The sequence below is a fragment of the Molothrus aeneus genome, chromosome 3 (assembly GCF_037042795.1).
Source record: "Molothrus aeneus isolate 106 chromosome 3, BPBGC_Maene_1.0, whole genome shotgun sequence".
In the NCBI taxonomy this organism is placed as follows: Eukaryota; Metazoa; Chordata; class Aves; order Passeriformes; family Icteridae; genus Molothrus; species Molothrus aeneus.
The window spans coordinates 52,327,936-52,354,820 of NC_089648.1; the positions used below are offsets into that span (position 1 = coordinate 52,327,936).

Sequence of the window (26,885 nt, forward strand, 5' to 3'; positions counted from 1 at the left end):
TGGTTTTTTTTTTTTAATTTAGTCAGAAATACTTTTTTCTCCTGGACAACAGTAGAGGTTTTTCTAAAATTGTACAGCAAAGTAACTATTAAAAGTTCTATAATGAAATATAACATACTAAGACTACTAAAGATGTAGTATCCAGTGAAATGAAAAAGAAAAACAAGCTTGTAAATATATTTTCTAGGTCACTAAAGACAGTGGAAATACCACAGGAATTGGGAAGGAATCTGTGATTTTCCTCTCTAGTAAATGTGGGCAAAGCCAAACAGATATGGGCATATTTCACTTCCCAAGAGAGATTATTATAAACATGAGCAGGTAATAAAACATATAATTTTGTAAAGGATAAGAACAGAAAACAAATAGATACAGACGTATGAAAGAAGACCCTACTTAAGAGTTCTCATATCTGCAGCCTCACCTGAATTCAGTCCAAGGCATGTGACAGCCTTTAAATGTTATCAACAGCTCTGAAATCTGTAGTGTGCCTCTGACCAGCCATAATGTCATCATCCCCAAATGCTAATTTTGGATTTATAACTGGGACTCTGGCCAGATTGCCAACAGGACTTTTGCCATTTACTGAAACGTGGCCAAGCTGTGGCCATAACAAACAGTGCTGCTGTGGTGTCTCTGCAGCATGCCTGCACCCTCAGTCTTGTCCAAAGTTATGCCTCACATGTGCTCCTGAATACCCAAATGTAGAAGTGAAATTAAGGAAGAGTGCTGCATTTTCTGCAGAAGCAAGCTGCAGTTTAGAAAAGCATCTCTGGGGCTGGGGTAGGTGGCTGGAAATCTGGAGATCCAGCCTCTCAGTTCCTGCCTTTGCTGGAGAACCACAGCAAAACTTTGTGCAAAATGATTAATCTCCTTATCACCTCCAAAACAAAAAGTACCCCTCCATAAGTAGATGAAGCCAGCTCAACCAGTATTTTTTATGTGTCTTTTGATTCTCCAGTGCAAGGCTCTTCTTACAATTGTGAGTACATTTGACAAATGAGCTCTGCCTTTTGTGAGTATTTCTGTAATTAAAGCCTACACATCTGTATCCAGTGACCAGATTTTTGCTGCGGTGAGACAAGAGATCTGAGGACAGACTCTCAACATGGGAATTTCAGCCACCAGATCCTTTGGAGATGCACAACAGTAACCAGCTAATTATAAAAACAGAAGTTTCTGCAGAAACCAAATCATAGCTGCAGAGCACTTTAATTTCTTGTCCAATCGACTAGAAAATTGTTTGGAAATATGTAACTAGTTTCTTCATGCCCCTGCCTGTACACAGTGCTGATGCTGCATGGTGCTTTCAGGAATATCAAAGCTGCCATAAATAGAGGAAATAACCCCAGCGAGTCAGGCAGAGAATAAAGCTCAGCTCTCCTGAGAACCAAAGGGCAGCTCAACTGCTGCATTTTTCTCTCTTTCCATAACCAGTGTCCGGCTCTTTCCCAAGTTCTTTTACATAATCCAGTTCAGTTACTGAACACATCAGTTTAACCAGTATGCAAATCAATCTCCTCTATTTTTGGATTGGATTTTCAAACTCCAAACAGGATTCTGCGTCTCAGGTGCCAACATTTTTTGCAGCGGCACTCAAAACTTTTGCCTATATATAAATCAGACAGCTAACTTAGTGAACATAACAAATGACTGCCTTTATTAAGTCCCAGCCAGCTTATCAACTAGCTTTTTTGCCTCTGAATACCTAAATTGCAAGCTTGGTGCTCAAGTGGATCTCACTGTTAGTGGAGGTGGCCGGGTACCACTGTGCAGCCCTGCACCAGAGAGGAAGGAGAGCAGCAGACACACAGGCCAGGACTGAAATATCTCACAGCATCACATTAAGAAGTTTGCACACTGGGGTTCTATTTCTTGATAGAGCTGCTTATTGGCAGCAATGCCATGTGTTTGCAAGGGTTATAAAAATCTCTTAGGGAATATATTTATGCTAAGTTGTTTCTTTGGTTTTATTTTAAAATTTATTTTCTTCCTTGTGCTCTTGCTTACCCTCCACACTCCTCCCTCACCAATACTGTACAAAAATATGAACTCCCATAGGAGAGGCACCATGTTACCAATTTTTCATTAAAACCCAGGGATTGATATGAAATTCCTAACCATAACATCTGAATCACAAGTGCAGATTTACACATCCTTTGAAGTGGAACACATTGGTTCCCTCTCACTGTCTGCTTTTGGTTTACAAAGTTTTTTTGCAATAAAAAGAAAAAAAAAAGCATTTTATTCAATTATACAACAAGAAGAGATTAATACTGTAACCTAAATGAACACAGTTCTGCTGAGTATCTCTTGGGTTTTTTAAAGCAAGTAAAATTTACAACACTAAGAATTTTAAGTTATTCAGAGTGGATTTTATGGTCTTTATGCTCTACTTTCAGTCTCTCTGAATGATTAATAGAGACAGATCTGATCTGACTCTTTTAAATATAGACTCTTGGCATTGTTCAAACCAGGATTAAATAACATTATTACACCTTTCTCTTCTCTTCCTGGTTCTGGAAAAAATGGAAAGAAAGACTGATGTGATTTCAAAAAACCATTGATTGTCTTGATTGATGTGAACTCAAAAAATTATTCTGAGAAGAAAATACAGGATTGTTATCATCAAAGACACAAAATAATACAAAAGACACAATAACCTAATTCTCTCACAGTTCAAGGATTCCTCTATCAGGTGCGGTGATGATCTTGACACCAATTACAATCAAAATGACATGCATGCTCCTGTTTTAGTTTTATGCATTCTAATAAATTTTAATACTTTATATAAAAAGTAATTTCTTCTTTTCACATTGTCACACTGCAGTTTTTCTAAGATGTCCTTCTCTAAGCTTTTCCAGGATGTTTTGTTATTATTTGTGACAAAGTCCAATTCTATTCCAAAGCACACACAGGATTTTGGGGTATTTTTTTCATAGGAAAAAGAAGAAGGAATAATTAGCTTGCTTTCCAGATTAGAAAAAAATGAGTTAGTGATGGGCTCTCTGTGTAAAATATTGCTCTAATTTACACAGTAAACTATTAGGAAACAGCTTTGGGTTGGTATTTAGAAGTATCATGAACAGGAAGTTTCCCAAAATACTCATTTCTTGCCTAGCAACCCAGTCCCTATAATTAGACCCTTAGATACATGCTATAAATTATGTTAAAAGATACAAAGAAGGAAGATACAAAGCTGGGGAAGAAACGCTTGGTTTGGATTTATTTACATTCGTTGTTTGCTGTTGAAGTACTGATTGTTATAACTAAAAATTCACTTTACCTGTTCATACTGAATCTTAAGTTAGTACACTGTTTGATAAAGTGATAAAATTAGGTAGCACATCAATTTATATTCATCAGCAGCTGAGAATTAGAGTGGTGCAGAGATGAAAAAAACTCTGATTGTATGTTCTCATAGTGTGAAAAACTATTTACATAACTTGAAAGAATGACAATTTGGAATGAAAATATCTACTTTAAAGGAACACCGTTCATCAAGATACAGCTTACTAAATTAAGAACGGAATTAATAATGTCTCCCAGTTTTATTTCGTAAAGTGCACTACGCGATCTGTCCCAAGGAACATAAAATACCCGCAAAACCAAACCCCTTATGCGCCTGCTACAAAAGACTTGATTTAAAAGAGCCTTGGATAACTTTTCCCGGTTTTCCCTGTGCGCGGTTTGGCCTCCCGGGATGCTGAACACGCCCCAGGACCGGAGGCCCCTCCTAAGGGGGCGGCAGCTCCGCCCGCGCCCGCGCTGCCGCTGGGTCCCGCCGGGCTGCGCGGCCGCGGAGGGGAAGGAGGAGGAGGGAAGGCGGCTGCGTGTCCCAGCCCAGCTCCCTTTCCTTCCGGGTTGCAGCCTCCTCGTCCTCCTCCTGCCGTGCCCTGGGCCATGGGGGCGGCTGCCGGCGGGGCCGCCCATGACGGGGCTGTGGCCGCAGCGCCGCCGGACCCTGGGCGCGGGCTATCCCTGCCCCGAGGGGCTGGGAGCTCTGCGGCATCCCAGGACAAGCTCTTCTTAATCAAAGGTGCAGACAGCCTTCCTCTTCTTTCCTCTCCTCCTCCTCCCCCCTGCACGGGTCAGGGACGAGCAGCAGCGTGTCAGGCAGGCCGAGACCGTCCCCAGCCATGCTCCCCTTTCCGTAGCCCCAGGTTTTGTCCCTCTCTCCCGCCCCTGGGGAGTAATCCAGACGTTTGGGAATGGCCTCGCCGCGGCTTCTGGACATAGCGAGGAAGCCCCTGCGGCGCCGGCCGCCTTTTCCCTCGCCCCTGGCAGCGGCGGCGCCGGTCACCCTTCAGCAGGTCACCCTTCACCCTTCAGTGGGGCGGGACGGGCGCCCAGCGCAGCCGCCTCCTGCCCGGGAGGGAGCTCAGCCCTGAGGGGTCCGCGCTCGGCGCTGCCGGGCCCGAGGCGGCAGGAGCCCTCGGGAAGAGGTGGCTCCTGCGGGCTCCACGCAGCGCTGCGGATTCCCTAAGGGAAGGAGCCGGTGTCCCGAGCAGGGAGAACGCGGCCGGGTCAGAGCCGGCGTCTCCGCAGCCGCACACAGCTGCAGGGCGCACGGCGGGCTGGCGGCGCTGTGCGGCTTTACGTTTATATTATATTGTAGTTTTTATCCCTAACTCCGGCTGCTCCCGGTGTCTGCTCGGTCTCCCCGCGCCCCCCGGCGGAGCGGAGGCCCGGGCTCAGGCGGCCCCGTCCCAGCCCTGCCGGCCGGGACATCCCGGGCAGACCCTTCCAGAGGATGGACCTACCGCCGCCAAGTATTGTGTCTGTAACTGGGGAAGTGTTGGTTACCTGACCTGGAAATGTAAAACTTAGTGGACCGCATAGTTTGGTCAAGGTGCGAAGTCTTTGTGCTCCCGAGCAGAAGAGGCACCTTAACGATTTCACTGACAAGAGTACAGAAAGCTTCCTCATCACAGTAATCAGATCAATAACTTTTTTAAAAGTGAGACCTAACTTAAATGTATTTTTGCTTATTTCCCATTCAGACCATTTTAAAATTACCTAACTGGTGTTAGGAAAGGGGAAACAGGATGGGTACAATACCTGCAAAGGAAGAGCATGTAACGCCCCTGAAATTTTTAAATTTTAATATGAATCAGGTTGGTTTCTACAGTGCAGTAAGTCTCAATAACAAGCCTTTTTCTTAAGAGTGGCCAGGTGTGGCTCCATGTGCCTTTGGTGCAAGAGCTAGAAAGGATCAAGGTACCTCAAGTGACTTTTGAAACTGAAAAGCAAGGGATGCTTTCTTTGAAAAGCAAGGGATGCTTTCTTTCTTGGGATAGCTTTTGCTAGTGTAATTTTCTTTCTTTTTTAATGAAAATAGTTCAGTTATTTAATTAAAAAAATAAATAGAGTATTAAAACATAAAGCTGAAGAACAAGTGTTGCTTATGTCATGGTCTTTAGAGGAACTGGTGGTGGCCATTTGAAATCACAAATGATGCAACAAACCCAATTACATTTCCCATTTAGGGAAGGGTGAGGCATCACCATAGAACAAGATTTTAGTAGGCTGGTTATGGAATGAGGGGAATCTCAAAGTACTGCAAAAAAAGCATCCTGGGATTTGAATTTTTGCGTGTGGCCTGAAAATACGTACACATGACATTATTTTCAAAATTCCTTGTTTCATAGAACTAATTCTCTGTCTTGCTATTTTGTCATACTGACTTAGCATAAAAAATGTAGACAACTGGGCCTTTCTCTCCAGCATGTGCTAACAGATCTTATACTTTCAGGTTTTCTTTTCTAAACAGGTTGTTTGGTTTTTTTTTCTTTAAAGTCTTGATTTTTATTTCTTCAACTTTTCTTGACAGGTGGAATTTTTCTAGGTACTGTTGCTACAGCAGGAATGATAGCAGGTTTTGGCACTACACTTGCAATGACAAAAAAGAAGAACCCAGACTGGTTCAGTAAGGTTTGTTCTTTTAAACTTTTAAGATCTTTTAAGTTTTCCAGTAGTGATAATGCAGGAAATAAGAATGCATTGAATGCTTTATAGACATGCTGATATATATGGAACTTGGCAAAGTTAGTGATAAGAGCACTAGATTTAATTGAATTCAGTACAGGTGTAGGATTAATTTAAAAATCTATTCAGAGGAGGCCCTGCTAAATACTTCAGTACTTGAGATTAGCTGAAATACATAATGCTTACACTGTTTGCTGGAATCATACTTCTGATTAGTGAAATACAGTTACTGATTTCTCTTAATTCTGTGATGTGAGCACACTTTAGACTGCATCACCTCAGGGATCCAGTTCACCATGCAGTCTCAGAGTGCTGCAGCGAGTCTGGAAGCAAGGTGACTGCAGTAAGGATGAGAATGAGGAGGTAGAAGTCTGTAAGCTGTGGAATATGTAAGTGGGATCATTTAGTCAAAATTAAAGCTCTCCACTCCCATCTCACTGTGTCAGGGGAAGGATCAAAACTCTGGGACTATGAGATCTCATGGCCAAAATAAATCTGAGCTCAGGCAATTTCTAACTGGATCCACTTGTGCATTCTGAAGAAAAGAACTGCAAAGCAGAGCTAGCAATTACACCGTGCTGTTGTATTAATTTGAAACACAGCATGTTTAATTGAAGGATATTTTTTTCCTCACTAATGCTTTGTTATTTCCAAAAGCATAAAAATAGGCCCTTAAAATTGATCAGTCTCATCTCCACCAAGCTCTTAAAATGTAACATGTATTACAGATGTTCTTAGGGAATTAGGAACTGATCAATTTTGTTTATTTTAAAAATGATGATTCAATAACATATCAAATTAATTCAATGCATATCAAGAGAAAAAAATTCTTTCATTGTACTTTATATCAGAACCTTAATTTCTGATCACTCATAAGCTCCCTTTCTGGTCAAAGGGCATGAGATCCTTCATTTGCTTTCCTGCTTTCCTCTGTAGGCTGCTGTGTCATGACTCATTCATTGCCTTTACAGAAACAATAAGCATGAATTTCTTTTTTGAAATAGACAAAATAGAAAGCTTCATGAGAATTTATTTCACAAGCTGTGGAAATACATTGCAATAAGGAAATTGTCTCCTTTTTTGCCATCCTTTAACTTCCTTTCTCTTGAGCACTGCATTTTTTCCAGCTTTCATATATTCCTGGGTGTCTGAACTGTCCTGTTATCAGTGTGAAATTTATCAAGAATGACATTGCATTGACATCTGAGAATATATATGCTAGAAATGTCATCAAGTGATATATATCATTTTGATCTTTGCTGAAAACTGTATCTGCTGCTATTTGTGCAAAAGAATTACAACAGTTTGCTAGAAAAATCTGTGATAATCCTGGGCTTCTTGACTTCAGTACTCCAGAGTGTAGAAAGATACTTTTTTGTTAAGGTACTTGTCAGTAAGCAGTTTTAAAAAGGAAAGACTAGACTTTGAGAATTGCTTAACTCTGTAGAAGCTCCCCAAGGTACCAATGAGGTTTTGCCTTAGCATTCTTACTTAAATTTATAGTTACTTACTGCAAGTAACTTTTAATAATGCATTAGGTATAATAACTACAAAAGATTTCACCTTTTTTAGATGTTCAATGCCTAAATATGATTTTTATCCATGTTAGGTGAGGCCATAGTTTGACAGGTACTTTAAGCCAACATCAGCCAGCACTGGTGTTTAAAGAATTAATTCTACCAGCCCTCAGTGTCTGGCATTTTATTCCTGTTCTAGTGAAGACATGTGCTATTGGGATGGTGATATGTGTGGTGGTGCGTGGTGTAATGTTGTTTTAATTCAGTCTGGCTCGTCCTGAAAAGCTCCCCCTTTCTCCCTGGAAATCCCCAAGTTCTTATCGTTATTTGTCTATCACGTTTCCCCTCCCCTATCCATCAGATGTGTCTTGTTGTCCCCACCCCTGGCCTTTGTCCATCACTCGGCAGCCCTGCCTTTCCTTCTAGAACCTTCTCCCCAGGGTGTCGAGTGATTGGGCAAGGGCAGGGACCCCTCCCCAGTTTTTTGCTGATTTGTTAGCTTCATGTGTTCATCAAACTATGTATCAGTTTTTTCATACCCTCATTTGCTGTCGTGTTGCCCCTCCCAGGCCCTCCCCCTTCCCTTATAAGCTGTTACTTGCCCTCAGTTCGGTGCTCAGTCCTTCTGCCTCCACCCTGCTTTTTCTCCCCCTTCGACCTTCCTTCAATAAACCTGCCAACCCTTCCTGAAGGCTGAGTCCCTCTTTCCTTGCCTGCGCCTCCCTGCGTTTGCCGCCCTCCTTCGCTCTCGTATCGTGGATCTCTTCGGGACCCATAGGCGCGATAGGAGCTCCGGGCTCCTCAAGCGCCCCTTCGTCGCTGATCGGGGCTGAACGTGAGCCGGGCAAACTCATCATCTCAGCACCGCAGCAGATATGATCCTGGTTAATTGATGGGGTTTTTTTGTTAAACTTAAATGTTCAGCTGCAGCAGCCTCCTTTTGAGAAGTGTCCAGTTTTACCAGCATTTATCCAGGTGTTTAATTTCACAATGGATTAGGTCACACAAAAGAGTGAACACACTGAATACAATCAAACAAAACACTCGAACACACTTTGTTTTAGGCACTGCTTCCTTTTAGACACGCTCTGCACACAAAGGGGCAGTTACACAATCAAGGCCTGTCTGAATAAAAAAGCAATGATTTTTTTCCTTCTCCCACTTCCTGTTTATATGTTCCAGAGGAAAACAAAACAACAGCTACCAACAAAATGAAAAAAGCAGCATATATTTGGAAAACAAATCTGTTCATTCTGCCCTGTTTTTTTTTTTTCTGGCCTGTTTTTGGAAAGACTCAATATTGTTTAAAATCTCATTTTTTAAATTAAAGAATGGTTTCTTAAAAAATACATAAGAGTTGTGAGGAGAAAATAATTTGAGCATAGAATAACAGGTTAGTGAATAAAATTCAATTCTCTTAAATTTTTTTTGTTGGTGTCATCTTTTTGTTCCATGCTACCATTGTCCTTTGAAATTTTTTAGCATTTCATTAATCAACTTTCTTGATGCTCTGAACACCGTATCTGAGAATCATTTAACCAGTTGTCCTGTTTACAGAAACCCTTACCTGTGTACTTAAATACCCTCAGGAATCAGCCTGTGACTGAACCCTGTTTGACTGCAGTCAGTAAAACCAGATCAGTTGTTTCCGTTTACCACTATTTTTCTGGGACAATCAAGCATTTAAATAGTAGTTGGTTGGGTTTTTTTGCCAGCAGTTTTCACAGATAATGACTCCTATTTAAAGATTCTGTGTAGAGGATATTTTTGTCCATTCATTTCCCATCTTACAAATGGGACCATTTTTTCTCAGTGTTGTTATATATGGTTAGACTATGGAAGCAGGAAATATGTCAAAAATAATCAGCATTTCAATACTCAGAGCAGTCTCTACTGAAAGAGTTATAATAGTTCATTATCTGTGGTAAGGAGATAATAGAACCTGATATTACAGCATGACTAGAGATCTCTGCTGTTTGTGTGTATTTGCTTACAGAGCATTGTTTTTGTTAACAGCTTCCACTTTGGGATGTCCAAATTGGAATAAATAAGGGTGAAGATACATTTTGCTTGTGCCCTTTCCAAGTGCATGTTTGTCCTTGGGTAGCTGTGCCTACAGCTGAATCCCAAGGGGGGGAGTGTCAATGCTGAGGACTGTCTAAGGATCATTTTAACATTTCAATAAATACAAAGCCAAGAGGAGGAAAAACTACTGGTGCTATTTGACTGACCATAGTGGTAGACATTAAGTATATTTAATTGTATCAAAGAAGAAAGAGAAGCATTTAAAAAGATGTCAAAAATTTAAAGCTTTTTTAAAGCAAGAATACAAAATATTTTCCCCCCCCCTTTTTGTGATGAGAAAAAAAGATGTTATTTGGCATGTTTTGGAGAAAAGTTTTTTTGATCCTTCCAAAAGTTAATTTTGCTTTTCAGTATTTTAGATTATAAATGAAATAATTTTTTGTGATTTTATGTGTGCAATCTCATTTATGTTGCCACAGAGCTTGGTTGTTTTTTTTCCAAGGTACCCGGTTAAGTAGAACTGTTGAGTTGTGTAAGGACCATAAATGCCAATCTTTAACAATTACCATCTGAAATCTGTGTTTGCATGTGAGCAACTGAACAGTGATCCTTCAGAGGGGAAAAAAGTTTTAGCCCTCTTAAATTAGTCCCTGGGTCACTGCAATACCCTTTCTGTGTGCAGATGAAAACTGCTCATGTTCTTGCAGGTTCCAGAAGTGCAGATAAAGACCTATGGGCCATCAAGTGCCCCCCACGAAAAAGTACCAAAATCAATGACATGCAGTGATTATGTTCAGATGTCACTGGCATAAAGGCTCATGACTGGTTTAGATTCAGATTTGTATTTTGACTGGTGAGATAACTGAGTGTTGGATTCTTGTGCCCATGGAACCACTGACTCTGGGCAGTGAAAGTCATCCCCAGCTGGCACTGGCAACTGTGAAATCTGTTCCTGGTAGGAAGGCACTTCATCTAGCCCCTTTCTTGGCTCTTGAGGTGTGTTGGCAGCCATAAAATTTTCTGTGGCCACACTAGCGCAACTGGCAGGTCAGGAAAAAATCTAAATCACCAACTTTCTTAGTTTTTAATGTTTTTTCCAATTATTGTTCACTTTGTCATGAACTTTTTATCTTTGGTTCTAGGGGATTACTGCCACAGCGGCACTACCAGAGAGTGGTTCCTCTCTGGCCTTACGAGCCCTGGGGTGGGGCTCACTCTATGCGTGGTGTGGAGTTGGATTGCTGAGTTTTGCCATCTGGAAGGCTCTGGGCGTGCACAGTGTGAGTAGCAAGTGTGATCCCCCCAACTCCATGTTTTTCCTTGGGTAATGCATCTTGGGATGGCATCTCTATACTACCTCAGCCTAAGAATTACACCTTCATTTACTACTTGTAGAATGACTAACCAGAATGTGTGCAAACAGGGAAGGTGTTCTTACATCTGCAAAAAATGGCATGCTGTGGGAGGAGACAGTTTAGGGGGAGGAACAGTTTTGTCCTGCTTTATGTTTATTTGCACAGATGTTTCAGATACCTCACAGAAGAGCCAGTGTTCTAATTTAGAGGCTAAAATAGTAGCTGCTAACTTTGCTTATTGAACTGAAGGCTATCCCCCTGAATCCTATTTTTAGAGCAATGCATTTATTTGTCCAAGTTCTATTTTTTGCATCAGGGCACAGAGGATGTAAGAAAAACTGAAAGGAAGCCAGCTTGCTTTCTAGAAGTGGCAAGGGACAGAAGTTTGAGTATCCTGTGCATTAGAATGGTGGTCCTTGACATGTCACATCAAGGCAAAGAAGCTCGGGAGGCATTTGTACATCCCAGGATACCACCTCCAGCAATCTTCAGTAAATTGATTGTGTTCCAGTATTTCACAATGTTGAGGGTGAACACTAAAGTTCATGTGAGCATTTTTGTTTGCCCCTAGTAATGAGCTGTGACTTAGAGTCCCAGGCAGCTATAAGTTTGGGAGAGCTGTTTGCATCCTCCCTAGGACTAGGAATGAATAGACTTCTTTTACCTTATATGGCAATTATTTATATATTCAGCAAAGCATACATAAAGGAGAAAGATGGTACTACTATTGTTTCTCAGTATTAAATTGTGAAGCATAGTAAAATTCTGATTCTAGGCAGTGCAGGTGTTCGATTTAGCAAACAAGAAGGATGCTTCATTTGCATGTAGGAGTACCTCTGCTCCAGCGCTCTCTCAAATCCTTTGCCAGCTCAGTGCCTGTGACTGTAGGTGGGATCTTGGTCAATAAAGGACTTGACTTTCACTTGCGGGGTTTGAAGGGGAGTTCCAAGTAGGACTGAATTGTTAAGTGTTTAATGGCTTGAGTCATCTGAAAGAGTAAAGTACGAGAAGCCTCAGTGGAAAATGGGATGTGATGGGTTGGCAGAAGCCACACCAAAAGGAGTAACAGAGCCAGCAGATCTTGATGCGGGACTGGTGTGGCCAGGGAGGCAGTGGGGCAGTTCCCGTCCTGGCCAGCCCGCAGCACACCGGGGCAGGCCTGGCTGGGCTGGGGAAGGAACAGAGCTGGGCACTGAGCTTGGAGCAGTGCAGTGCAGGGTGTGCTCGGTGCTTTTCGTCCTTTGAACGCTGCCCACGGCAGCCGCGCCCCGCCGCGAAGGCGGTGGGATGTGCAGTCGGTGTCCCTGGGCGGCCCTGATCCTTGTGCCACGGCCGGGAATGCCTGGTGAGCGGCCCGGCCCGGCTGAGCCTCTCCCGCACACCTGGAGGGTAGAACTGAGCCAGGCGGCCGCTGCCGCCGCCCAGTCCCGCTTGGGTTCTGGGGTTTGCGTTCCTGCCCTCTGGGGTTTGCGTTCCTGCCCTCTGGGGTTTGCGTTCCTGCCCTGTTCCGGGCGGCTCCCCAGGGGCCGGGCGCGGCCGGGGCGCCGCCGCTGCCCCGCAGCGACACCCGGTGGCGCCGGCCGGAACTGCAGCGGCCGCGCCGAGGGCCCGGCTGATCCCTGATCCCGGGACTGCGGCTGTGTCCCGCCGCCAGGCGGGCTTTAGGCAAGCCGTGCCGCGCTGCCCCGCCGTGCTGCGCCCAGCAGAGCGGCCTCGCTGGCCGTCGCTGCCAAAATGCTTCTCACGGTGGGATACATGTTTCCTGTGAGCGTGAATTATTGATGGCACTGTGAGTCATTGATAAAGTATGTATTATCCTGAGCTTTGTGGTTGTTTAAATTATCTTCTCATCACTTCCAAAATCAGAGATGAAAGAGCAAAGTGGAGTGATGGTTTCTTGATGCGTTGTAATTAATCTGTGTTAGTTGCGCGATTGCTCAACAGTTTTGTGTTGTGGAAGGAAACTGAAACCACAGTTCAGGATGTCTCATCCTCACACCTTCTGAGACAGCCTGTGCTTGCCTTAGAAACAAGTTATTGTTAAGATTCCTTCCAGGCACTGAGATGATGCACCAAATTTGGCGATTCTAGATTTTTATTTAATCTTTGTGGTTCATTAGTTCTTAAAACAGTGCTATGACAATGCCTGCTTCCAGTTCTTAAATGGCTTTATTGTTAAAGGTGGTTCCCTATAGCTTTACAGTCCGCTGCTTTTATGCCAGCATAACCCAGGGGTTGAGAGTAAGTGGCTGATCTTTATGTCTTGGTAAGGAATAGAAAAGATTTTACACTGTCTCAGGTTAGGTTGTTAACGTTCTCTGATTGCAATTACCACTGCTGTAATCTGGTGACAGGCTGCTAAGTAATAAATGCTACTAAATTCCACTCAACTCCTTTTCTGAAATGAAGAAGTGATGGTTCAATGAGGACTTAGTTGGGTAATGGTTTAAGTTATATTTTTCAGTAGCATAAAAGAAATCTTTCTTTAGAACCTAGGAGATGGTTCTTATATACTTTTATATTGTAATTCTTGGAGAAAATAATCAGATGTCAGTGATAATCAGACTTTTTAAACTTGCTTCCTGCAGTCACTCGGGAAAATATTTAAATTTGTACCACCTTTGATTATCTCTGAGCATAAAAACTCTTTCTATATTAATGAGTATTATTGACCAGCAGCACTAGGGCAGTGAAGCATTAGCAGGCTGAGGACCTGATATCTACAACCATTCCAAGAATTTTCAAACTTCATACTGACACTGGCCTTGCCCCATGGCTTGAATGCCTGTTGGCACTTGGACTGTGTTATGTGCACTGCTAGAGTGCTTCTTCAGATTTGTGTCACCCTGAGGAACTGCTGGTCATGCATTTTGAGACTGTGCAGTAGTTACACAGACTCATGCCCAGGAAGCACGGACAACTGGGAGATTGGCTTCCAAAGAGCACTCCCGATCTGAATCTGGGACTCATCCAGATGTACCTGCAGCCTTCCTCTCTGAGGCACCTTACCCTGTGGAAAGACACGTGCTGTGTTAAACACAAGCTTTAAATAAGTCTGGCTTGAAATAAAATGGCACCATTATTTTCAACAAGTTTATTTGCTATTTAACAACTTCCACATCGTGGTATTAATCTTCCATGGCATTACCTTACTGGTTTTGAGCTTGCAATGTCCAACCATATGGGTGACCACTCCTGATGCAGTGGGATGGCTGTTTGCTGATGCAAAACACAGAAGTATTGAAAGAAATTTTGTAGAAAAGGTTTGGTTTGACCAATTTATGATTTCAGGTTTATTTTAAAATTAGTAGTTGAAACATCTTATTTCAAAATTCTGCATAAGAGCTGTTCAATGAAATTTAAAATTTTCAGTTAAAGAATAAATGGCATTTTACTCAGTAAAAATTTTTAAAAGTAAAATATTCAAAATATCTTAAACCCACTGTTGTTACAGTTGAACTAAACAAGTATTTTCATTGAAGTTTCCAAAAATTAAACTTTTTAAATTTTATTTGCCTATTCTGCTAGTGTTATTATCCACCACATGTTTTTTATTACTGGGAAAAAATTTAGTGTCATAGAATCACAGGATAACTAGGGTTGGAAGGGACCACTGGAGATCATGTAGTCCAATCCTTCTGCCAAGGCAGGGTCACCTACCGCAGGTGACAATTTTCTAGACCTTTTCTAGAACTTTTTAGAAGTTAACTTTGGAGTTGTAAACCTTTCTTTTAAATTAAACTCACAGCTACAGAGTACTTGGCAGATACTAAAACATACCTACTAATGTCTGATGTTCTTTTTTCTTTATTTTTTTTAAGCTGCCAGCAATTATGAACCTTCTTTTAAAAGCAGAACAATGCCCTAAGCCTTTGTAGACTGAAGTGTACAACAATTAACAAACAAGATAAATCATGCTTTAAAAGCCCTCTTCTTTATGTCCTCAATAAATTAGCTTTCATTTCCTCAAAAATAAAAGCATTCTCTGTCCCATAGGAAAAGAGCTGGGATGATTCATATGTAGGTTTGTGAGATTCTGATTGTTGCTGTTCTGTGGAAAGCTGGAAAAATAGTTAGAAGAATTGCTTAGCAATTTGTGACTAATATACTTAGAAAATATTAGTTTATCACTTTTATGGTGTCTCCTAATGAAATATCCTGTTTTTCATTGATCTTAACCTTTAAAATATTAAGAGTCTAAAACAATTGCATGGCCATAAAGAGACATCTAAAACAATTAAAAGCAATGCAGAGAATATATGCTTGTTGTGGCTTTGATGGAAAGAACATTTTCTAAGTGAACTGCTTTTCTTCATTAAAAATCTAACCTCTGAATCACCATTTTGAGCATAAAAATAAAACCCCCCTGCTTATGTTGAGAGATATTTGTTATAATTTTGTGAAACTATAGTCATAGGCACAGTATAAATACAAAGGAGTATTGGCTTTATGGATGGATTAATGTAAAACAGAAGATGAGAGCATGGAGACATAGTCTTCATATATGGCATCTGTAAATTGTACTAAGATTTATAAATCCCAGTGTAGGCATATTGCACTGGCTGAAATTTTTACTTTCATAAATGAGTAAATGTTGTTATAAAACCATCATATCTCCTAAAATAATTAGAGTCATCCTAGAGTAATTCCTAAGTATTTTAAGTTTTTAATTATCGTTGTACTTAATCCTCACAAAAATATTATTGATGAAATTTCTATTCCTTGTCGTGCTTGTGTCTGATAGCATAATAGAAACTTACTTTTCCTTGATATTTCATGATCATGTATTTCTATATGAATCAAATCTGCCATTTTTTAAATGCTCTTTTATTTCCTCAATGCTAATTTAAACTTAAGCTCTTAGAAAGAAGATGGAGTACTAGTACAAGTTAGCACTTCCTCCTCCTGTTTGTACTGCATTTTTCTCTGCTGCTTATGTTGCCTAATTGGTTTGGAGAGGACTGGCCTCCACACGTATGTACTGCTAATACTTTATTCAAGAAGGAAAAAAAAAATGAAACCAGTGAACTTCACTGTTTACTTGATAAGGCAGAATGCTTATTCAAGGATTAAGATCATAATTTTTGTACTGGAAAGCTACAGTCTGCTTTATGAATAGGGCCAGCTGTAAGAGAGTATTTCAGAAATGGAAGGGCTGTGACTGCAGCTGTCTGGAGGAGTTTCACTGTTGTGTCCCGGGAGTGACTCGCAGCTGTTGGCTGCCGCCAGCCCGTTGGGAAGCCTGAGGTCTGAAATGCCTCTGTGCCACCCTTCGTGCGTGAGAGGGTTGGTCCCTGTCTCGGCCTCGTGTCGCTGCAAACTGAGCGCGTGCATGCAGAATCTGAATCCAGGCGTCTCTGACAGCTCTGAGTTACTCGTGCCACCTCTTGTTCCATGGCATCGTCCTGTGTGTTGAAGTGTGGTCATGGCCATGGCTGTGGGCTGAGAGCCCTGCTTGCCTGGGGGCATCTGGCTGTCCCTGCCTGCCTGTGTGTGCCACACTGCCTCTGACAGCTTCCTGCAGGGAATTCAGCCCCCTTCGAGGCAACGAAGTTGAAACTTCACTGAAGACTTCAGGATTTTTGCTGGCCCTTTCCCCTGCCTTGAATCTCACTTGTGGATGGTATATAATTATATTATAATAGAATTCCTGGACATATCAAGGAAAAAAAATTACTCAGGTTGCTCAGCAGACAATCTGTATTTTTGAATTTAATTCAGAAATCCAGATTACAGTACAGAAGAGTTTACAGGGTTGAGGCACTCATCCTGAGATTTTGGGTCCTTTAACCATCTAGCTTTATAAATTTGGATATTTAACTATCTTTAAATTTAAAATTATTTCAAGCCTCATTTTTCAAATTGCCCAGGGTGGCTAGGGAGCAATGACTAATAACACCATAATAGACTAATAATGTGGATGTCCTTTCCAGACACCCAGATTTGAAAGTAAGATTCTGCAGAAGTAAATGGCATATTCTTCAGTTACAGCCACACTCCATTTTTCTGCATAGCACAAAGGCCTTTACTTTAAGATACCACATACTACAAAAATATAAGTTCATCACATTTATTTCAGAAATATCAATATGGGAATGTATAAAAGTGAAAAGAACACTCCTGTATTTCTGGACCTAAGGAAATGCCTTCTTTTTTTTCAGAATCCAGTTTACAAAGTTGCTGTCTCTGTGAATAAAAAAATTGAACATAATTAGCTAACCATGTCCTTTTTTTTTTTTAATTCTTAAATTCAAAATAATCTAGCCTTAACCCAGAACAGTTTTACTTTCTTTAGGCTTTTTTACTGGAATAGCATCTTCTTCCCACTTTGGGATCTAAGTCCCATTTGCACAGAAATTAAACCAAAGTGAGGCTAGTAAAACATGTTTGTGATGGAGATCAGCTCTCTTCCCATTTATGAATGAGCAACATGTCTTCTGCACTCATGGAAAAGTAATGTGAGAAAAGTACTTCATGTGTTTTATCTCTTCATGTGACCCAATAATTGGAAAAGAGGCAGCCTGACCCCTGTGACTTGACAGTTCTCTGTAGTTCACCAGTAATTCAAGACAGAATGTGCAGTAGCTGTGGGAGGCTACTACACACTGAAAATTGTTTGGGAATTGTGGCAGCTTTGCTCTAAACAATGATGGTCCTCTCCCCCTCTCCCTGTAAAGTTCACTTAGGTTATTTTCATGTTGTTTTTCTTTTAAAAAGCACAGGATATGTTTTACCCACTTACACAGGATTTATAGAGATAAATTTGTGGGAGAATGTGTTTGTTTGTTTAATTTTGGGCACTGTAAATAGCTCTGTGATTTCACAGAGGGTGCTCAGCACTGCACAAGGTTAGGCATGTGTGTAAGCCTCCATGAGATGGGGCCAGTATGAACTCCTGACTTCTCTGGATGGTTTAACACAATTCTGCTGCTGCTTTTCTCTGAGTAGGCCTGAAATGCTGGAATTAGCAAATAGGTGCTGAACAGGGTACCATGGAAGTACATAGAAAATATTAGGTTGTTTACTGCTGGGATTGACAGTCTCAGGGCCATTTTCATAGACTTGTAGTTCTGCATGATCCAGACATTCATGATGCCTTTTCCAGCGAAGTGCAAGATGTAAGAATGTGAACCAGAGCTCTATTTTCCATGTTATTCCAGAGCTGGCCCAGAGTGACCCTCAGTGAGTGCCCCATTTTACACTGAGAGGGACAATCACCTTGAGCCACCAAGCTGGCTGCTCTGCTCCTCCAGTCCTGCAAGGGCTCAGCACTTGTCATTTTCTACAAATAACTTGCTATTTCTGTCCGTGGCCCTTGGTAATCATTTGCTAACAAGGGCAACCGCAATCATTTTAAGATTTGGGAAAAGGTGGCAAGAGCAATCCTCACTGATGCTTTTAAATCCAGGGCAGCCTGCCTCATCTTCATGCCTTGTGAAATGGATGGTGGCTGAGGAGAACTGAGGGCATGAACATGCTGCATTCTGCTGCCACTTGATATTCCAGTTCAGGGCATCTAACCTCATTTCTCTTGGAAGCTAATGTAAGCACTTCTTACTGATGCGAGTACTAAAATAGGAAACCAATAATTCCTGGAATCTACGTTGGCCTATTATGAATGTCAGACGTTAAAGAGAACATTTCTTCCTAAAACTTTCATTCTAGGAATCAAATAGACTCTTTTAGCCCCTCTTCCATTCATTTTAATACGAACGGCCATGTAAGTGCTCTCAGTAATAGTGCTATCCCAATTTTTGTGTGACATTCTGTCAACGATGTACATTAAAAAGAGATTATGAAATGGAAGATGCTTTTAGGTCCCCATATTTTTGCCATCTGAGGCAGGATCATTAGGTTAAGATAAGAAAATAACAGTGATCTGTAGCTATTACAGATTATTTAATGCAGTAAGGTAGATGATACCCTTTTAGAAAGGAGCCTGACAGAGGTAGAACAGTTACTGTAATTTATTTGGTGAGAAAAAACAGCGTTAAGCTCTGTAATATCTGTGACAAAAAAAATAAATTCACTTGAGTGAAATTCACTTCAGAGAGTCGCCTGCAGGAATGGAGCATGCTGGAATGTTAAGAAATGTGTTACAAATTGTTCATGTACCAGTAGGTTCAGGAGCAGCAGTTGAGAGTGGCCTATGGTACTGAAGGCAGCAGGTAGAGGTAAAATACATTCAGCTTTTGTTTACTGTACTATTAATTGAAGACATTATCACAGTTGAACTGAGCACCCCAGTGCCAGTGTGGCTGACCATAATAAAGAGACAGGCATTGCAGCGAGTTATGCAAAACATCCCAGTGCTTGGTATGTAGCACATTAGCTCTTGTAATGAAATTAAAGCCTTTTGATTTGACACCACTGACGTGAGTATTGTGCAATCTGGAGGAAATACAGGAGATTTCCGGGAAGGGAGGAGAGAGGAGAAGAGACCACTTGTGTTGCATGTTTGCTGAAAAGAAAAGGCAGGACAAGACAGATTCCTAATTGCAGCATTTTCCTCATCAAGAAGTGTATTTGTCCCAGGAGTTGAAGCAAGTAAAGACAAAGTCCTAATTCTCCCACCTCAAGTGTTCAGTATTAATAGAACATTGAGCTGATTAATCATCTTCACAAGAAGCTCACCACACTGCCAGAGGACTGGGCACTGGTAAGCCCAGTTTGTTGAGGGATTAACTTGAATGTTTAGTGGACAAATTTTACTTTCAGTGCAAGGATGCTTTCAAGTTGCAATTGGCCTAGTGTGACAGTGTCAACTAAATGCAAGCAAGAACAACCTGGAAGCCAATGTGAGATACTCTGGAGGCCAAATTTAGTCCTAATTATAAAAATATATTAAATAGAGTTTGATCAGTCAAGGCCCAGAAGACTGAATTCCGTGTCTCTGACTGAAAGAATCAGAATCATTAAGACTGGAAAAGACCTCTAAGATCATAAAGTTTGTCCATTAAGAAGTTACAACCTAAAATGGGGTATTAGAATGGTTTGTAAGCAGGCACACATTGTCCGTGGGAGAGAAGGGACAGGAACTTAGGGATGTGATTTTCATGGTTATATATGTGGGTATCCACCAGTTCTGTGACATCAGAGAATAGTTCTCTTTGAAAGCTTTCTCCATGGTTTAAGATAAGTGAGTTTTAGGGGAATGCTGAGTTCAGGGAAGACAGTGACTGGGATTTTGAAGTGCATTTGGGAGAGCACCAAGCACAAGTGTGGAAATGAAGGAAGAAACTCAGAAGCTGATGTTATCAGTGGAAGAGGAAGGAAAGGAGAAGCTACCTTCGAGGTCCAGATCAAAGCACTAGTGAAACCTTGGACTGCACTTTCTGGCTGGGATGAGAGGGGGGAAATAGGAGTCTGTGACTGGTACTAATTAAGTTGCTTAATGTCTTACTAGTGAGAACTTAAAAACTGTTGTGGAGAGAAATAGTCAGTTGCAGTATCTTTTATAAGGGCTATGAAAATGAAAACTTCTAGTAAGAGTTAGTAGCTGTGACATTTGTACCAGGAAGAAATTGGCCCCGTTTTAGACATACTGTGAAGTCAGGTGTTAATGAGGCCCAGGCCAGTCACTGCAGATTATGTCCTTCCTAAAGAGCTGACAGCCTCAAGTGTTACCCTGAGAATACAGTGTACAGTTGTGATCAGCTTGGCATTGTGATGTATTGAAATAGATCAATGTCCAGGAATCACAAAAGAGGAAAACCTGTGGAAAAACATAAACACGGTCAAAGTTGTGAATCACAATGAAAACCTGGTTTTGTGCAGAGTGGGCTTGTGGAAAAGGGCAGGTGGGAGAGGGAGTGGCAAATGAGACACTGAGTCTGGCATCACTTTCAAAGTGGTTTTACAAATAAGCATCAAAGTCTGAGAAGACAAGGCTGAGGAAATTTCTCAGGGAGTCTTAAAAGCAAAAGAAAGATTGAATATTTCAGATCTGATCCACATGTTAAGGAAAAATTGCTTTTCCAGGAAATTAGTTGCTTTTACCTGCAGAACATAAATTAATGTTCTGAGGGGACAGAAATCTATCTAATATTCTTAAATCTGCAGCTGCTAGCAGTGTTTCAGTGCTGTCTAAATAAGTACGTTTTTCTTTCAGAACCAAGTTGTAGTGTTTTATTTCCCAGACAAGACTGCTTTTTGCATTCAAGAGTTAGGGTTTAGCTTGTTAATAATTATGAGGTGGTTGTCAGAGTGGAATCACTGCAGATTTCTGAGTTGCTCCACCCATCATCTTCTTTTTGGAGGCTTTATATGATTACTTTTAGTTTCCCTTTGGTTTTGTGCATCTTCAGTGTGGTAACAGAGGTGTGTTCTAGAGCTTATGACTGCATCATTTAAATTTATCACTAAGAGAAATTTAAGTCTGAGTTTAGAAGCAGCCAGAAAATCCACACTGCACCAGATCATTGGCTGGTGCCAATGGTTATTATGGTTATATCAACAGAGCTACAGCATTTTACATCAGTTTGATATTTGACCATTCCTGTGTTCCAAACACCTAGACAATACTTAGAGTGAGATGAAAGAGTAGAAGAGTTGAATCACTCTTTAGGAAGCAAAAAATGTTAAGTAAATTGAATGTTTTCCACCCATCAGCAAACTGGGATAACTTAATTACATAGGACTGGAAAAAACAGCTAAGCCACAGCTCCTAAAACATTTCCTACTGTAAATACTTGTATTGAATTGGCAGCAATTGTTTAATGTAATTTGGGCTGTTCCTCTACGTCAGCTCTGATACTGGTGTTTATTATTCTTGGAAACATTAGCTGTCTATGAGAGCTTCTCAGTTTTAAATGAGAAGCAAAAATGTTAGTTTAGGAACAATTGTGGATGATGGCCAAGATTTTTAAAAACCAAGAAGGAATAATTAATCAAAACAACTATCTGATCAGAATGAAATATAAAATAGAGAGCGAATTAGTTTTACTTAGGAACAAAATCAGGAAAAAGCAAAAAGGATAATTTGGCTCTGAATTTTCCTCCTACTTTATATAACATATATTTTTATTTGATTAGCAGTACCCAGGCATTATTACATAAAAACTAGGGTTCTGAAATGCTTTCATCCATCATAGTTAGCTACTGTCTTACTAAAGGACTGGTAATTTATTTGTGAATGGTTTCATTCTTTGTATCAGCTGTAATTTAAATAATTGTATTCCAGTAGCATGTCTGCAAAGAAGTACCAATTCTTTGTCAGGATTATTCATACACAGAAGGACTTGCAGAGAAAACAACCCAGAGGTATTTGTATAAATACTGATGACCTATAACACACAAAACGTAGGCATATGAGAGTAGATGCCTGTGTAGCTGTTTGGAATATCTAGATTTCCTGGAACCTCTCTGTGGGACATACTGCCTGAGACTGCATTTGCTCTTCAAGAGGTCATTGCATCCAGTGCTTGAATACCACATCCTGTCTTCTCTGTGTGAATGTCATAGATTCTGTCATAGAACTTCCTAAAAATAGCAGTCCAAAACTTCCCCTTGTACATCCTGCTGTTTGTGTAACAGGATTTTCACTGTTCTGGTTTTCCATGTCTATCCTTTAAAAATATATTATATATAAAAATACATGTATAAATCCTGGAAGAAAGAAACTCACTAAGTCTAAATATTCTGATGAAGTGATTTTTATTTAAATGAATGTTTGGTTCTGGCATTCCAGGACTATTGAATCACATATTGGTGATAAAGTTCTTAGCATAAATATTAATTATAAATATCATATATCTATTTTTATCTATATCTGTATAATATGGAAATACTTCCTCTTCCACAGCATTTTAATAGCAGTGAAAGAAAAGCTTTGTCCCATATATTGTTATGAATCTTGTTTTCTTTCCTGCTGTTCTATACACTTGGATGAGACTGTTTTGTCACCTTTATCCGCATGGTGGGATAAACCTAAGCTGTCAGAGCTGAACAGCATTTTTCTTTCGCCCTTGTTTTGAAATCCTTGAACAGACTACTGGACCTTTTATCCATTACAAGTGTAGAAAAAGGAACTGCAGTCAAAATAGGAGCACATTCCATGGAGGTAATTTTCCTCCAAACAAAAATATTTAAAGTGTGTGTGTGTGTTTATAATAATTCATGTAACAGCAGTGGATCATTCAGGCAAGCACTCCAAATGAGGCACCCCAGTGTGGTGCATTAGAAGGGGTGATTGTTGTGGGTCCCTTAATGCTTTTTTTCACTTTGTTAATTGAACGAACATAATCAGGGGAAAAGTCCTAGTTTTCTGTTATTTTAAAAGCTTTTTACTTATTCTTTACCTCACACACATTGTTTTGTGAGGTTCACGCTGCTACTTTATTTGTTCCTTAGTAGCAGTTAACTGATTTTACTTTTAAATCTCTTTTACAGATGAAAGAATTCCGAAGTAAGATGCAGTCAATCTTTCCAGCAATTCCTAAAAATAGTGAGTCCAGTGTTGAATGGGAAGACTTGCTTAAATCCAAGTGAAAGACTCAGAGCCATTTGGAGATGGCTCTTCCAGCAAGAACAGGAGTGGAAGTAGCAGAAGTGTCCCCTCTGGAAAAACAAAGACTCAGACTGAGCAAGTTACTGACTGAGTGCACTGAACCTGGGAATGCCAGTTGACATCCAGGAGGAAGAGATTTCAAACCAAACCAGTTTATACTGTACTTTTCAGCATGTTTGGTGTAGTTGATTCATGAGAAAATGAACCCTCCAAGATAAGTTGGATTCATCTGGAAAAAAGACTTTTTCAAAGACTTAGAGAATAAACTAATCTTGATTAGTAAATATATGAATATAATCCCAGTAAACTCCTGTCCCATCCTGCATTTCAAGAAGAATTTTATGAAATTTCTCTAGGAAACATGAACAGTACTTTCAGTGACTTGCCCTATTAGGAATATAACCATCAAATCAATCATAACAGATCTCTTGCTGAGACCGAGGGTAAAGCATATAGTACACTCTTCAAAAATAAAGGACATATTTGAATTTGCAACAGAGAAAGTATTAAAATCATTTTTATGTGTCTGAAGTGTAAGTTTAAAACCCAATATGCAAGTCATGACCTATGAGCTCCTCTGCAGAGCATCAGAAGAGATCTCTACAAAGTTTCCTGTTTTCTCTTATTAATTTTTTAAAATTGGATCCCACAATAATGAATCTGATTGTGTGTATAAAAGTTTCTACTATATTTGTATATCAATTGAATTAGTAAGTGAAAAAGGTATAAAACAGTGAGACACCCAGTCAGTCCTATGCAAATGTTTTCAGCCAAGTGTATGGGCAGGACTAATTTTGTGTGTCCCAGTCATTTCTGTGGCTCTTCTACCAGGAGAAGCAGTGTGACATTTTCCACACTGCAGCAGCCTCACGAAGCGTGGGTGAAAACTAGAACGAGTAATGTCTTACTCAAATGTTGTATTTGCAGAACTGAAAATATGTAAAACTGCAGAAATAAAAGAGTGCTATCAGTGAACTGTCCTTTGTTGCTCAGTTACCAGATTTTCTTATTAATTGCACGAAGTCCAGTTAGTCAGTTGTCAGATTTAATAAAGTCCTTTTAAAACTTGTCTTTTGTGATTTAACTCTTTATATTCCTGGGAAAGAATATAAAAAAGCTTTAAATGTCAGATGAATAATAGAGAAGTATAGCTTTCCTATGAAACATGACACTAAAATAATACCTTTAAAACAATTAAAGTGTAATAGTTGGTGTCTTTTCCAGAGCTTGATGCTTGTAATTCAATATTAAATATATTGTGGTGAATACTGCCATCATACACACATGAAAAATGGTGCTATTTTTATATTTTTGTTAGTTTCATGTGAGTGGTGATCCCTGTTTTGCCTACATTTAAGCATATTAGTGCTGACTTACCAAGTTTAACAAGCAGCTGTGTCATTATAGCTGGTCAGATACTGAAGTGGACTAAATAAATGCAAATTGCATGATGTCCTTAGGATTACTTTTAGTTTCTAGGGTGGGATTTGGGTCATCTTTATCTGGGTTAAATAGCTCACCTAAATCAGTCATTCAAAGTGCCTTGCATGTTCAGTGGAGAAACGGCTTGCTCTGTACTGAAGTGAATGGCTGTCTCTGGAATTGTGCAAAGCGTGGGCTCTGTGCTGCCTGCTGGCTGCCTCTGGAGAGAGCTGTCCTACCCTTGCTTACCCCCATCAGCACAGTGACTGCATGTGGACACAGTTCAGGAGAAACTCAGAAGGAAAATGAGTGGTCTTCTCACACTTTAGAGCTCTGAGGGTTAGGCAGGTGTGAGTCTTGGCACAAGAGAACTGTTCCTTCTGGAAATGGTTAGCCATTGGATTAGTGTAACTGTATCATTAAAAAAAAAAAAATCCATATGACAGATCAGATGAATTAAATCTGGGGGTATCCAGTAACAAGGACATACCAGATGATGCTCTCCAAAAAATGCTAACAGTGAAATCATACAGACAAATCTTTAATATAGAATCACACAGGGCAAGTACAGAGGGATGACATAAATCCGTGTTGAGGTGTAAGGCTGAACATGAAACCTGTTTCAAAGAGAGAGAAATTTGTAGATCATCATATTCCAAACTTTATTCTGTGCTTTTGGCTGGAAATGGATTTTCTCTAGATAAGGGTTTGTGTAGAAGAGTGCAAGCATAAATCAAGTTTTAGTTGACATGAAAAACATGGGAGATCTTGGATATTTGTTACTGCACTGTGCAGCTCTCCTCACTCAGTGAACATTCTGCTGGTTTTGTGATGGCTCATTTTTTCTTTCTATGAAACTAATTGTCAAAGAGTTATTGGAAACCACAACAAAAGGTTGAACAAATAGAGGGAAAAGTACTTAGTGTACCAATAGGTGCTAGATACCATAGTGTACATAGTTATTGAAACTGAGCAAATAAAATTAGGCAAAAAACAACAATAGACAGAAAATAGATATTAAAAAACCCCTAACAGTTTTCAAAAGTTAAATACTAGAAGTAGATACTGGTGCAAAAAAAGTTAGTGGGTCAGTGACCCCCTAGTTGCTTTCTTTTATTAGATTCTCTTTCAAGGAAATGTAAAAACAAAACAGAAGTTTATTTTCATCATAAACTTTTTCTGTGCAAAAGGTTACACTGAAGTCAGGTGATGTTTGAAACACTGATATACTCAGAGTGGATAATGTAGAATAGCCACAGTGAGTTCAAATTGTTTCAAGTTACTTTTCAGCTGGTCTCTATTTCATTTCCGCTGATTTTTCTCAACTTTCTGGTGACATTTAGTTATAGGAATAATAGAGGGCATGTATGTTCTTAAAATTAGCCTGTAGGCTAATGCTTAATAATCCATGAGCTTCCTCCATACTCCTGTGTGGCTTAGAAGCAAAAAGAAAAATAGGAAAACAAATGGTGATGAGAAAAGATCAGGAGCCTGCCCATCTCTGCTGTGCTTGTGATTACAGAGAGATCTCCTGCAGTACCACCAGCCCCAAAGTCACTAACAGTGTATTTGCTCTAGAAGGTAGCAAATTAAAACAAACTGGGAATGTTTGTTTAAATTTGTCCACTGCCCCCTCTGGCAAAAAAAATCTCAGGGGTTTCTGCTGTGATTTTTGTCACCTATGGCATCTGCTGACTTAAAGCAGGCTCCTAAGAGCTCACTTTTTCAGAAAATTCAGGTCACCTAAGATGCACGCAGAACGGAGTAGCCTTCAATATTTAGGCTGTCAGTCAAAACTCTGCAGAGAGTTTCATGCCTGAAATGCAATTAAGGATGAAGAGCTGAATCAACACTGCGAGAATCGGGGCTGGTGGTTGAAGAATTTCTAGATGTGTCAAACCTGATAGGCCAGAAAACAATCCCATCTGGGCAAATGGCCTGTTTTAGCAATTGGGATTAAGCTGACAGAAGTTTTCTGTAATTTGTCTATTTCTTTCATAGTGTGGACATATTGTTAAATTAGTTAATGGGAAGAAAAACTGTTTAACAGCTAATGTGATCCTTTATGTG

General features: G+C 40.3%; 1 protein-coding gene across 1 annotated transcript; it reads left to right on the plus strand.

Moving 5' to 3' along the window:
- The first annotated feature begins 3,864 nt into the window (after positions 1-3,864).
- TMEM242 (transmembrane protein 242) lies at positions 3,865-24,462 on the plus strand. The gene is made up of 4 exons (XM_066545711.1): positions 3,865-4,039; positions 5,834-5,934; positions 10,673-10,810; positions 23,276-24,462. The coding sequence occupies exons 1-4, from the start codon at positions 3,904-3,906 to the stop codon at positions 23,372-23,374; spliced, it is 474 nt and encodes a 157-aa protein (XP_066401808.1). The 5' UTR covers positions 3,865-3,903; the 3' UTR covers positions 23,375-24,462.
- The last annotated feature ends 2,423 nt before the right edge of the window (positions 24,463-26,885 follow it).

Excerpts from the sequence above, each read along its gene's own strand:
- TMEM242 (XM_066545711.1), top strand. The coding sequence starts at position 3,904 with ATGGGGGCGGCTGCCGGCGGGGCCGCCCATGACGGGGCTGTGGCCGCA. Across the intron at positions 5,935-10,672 it reads ACCCAGACTGGTTCAGTAAG|GGGATTACTGCCACAGCGGC; the intron begins GTTTGTTCTTTT and ends CTTTGGTTCTAG. Across the intron at positions 10,811-23,275 it reads AGGCTCTGGGCGTGCACAGT|ATGAAAGAATTCCGAAGTAA; the intron begins GTGAGTAGCAAG and ends TCTCTTTTACAG.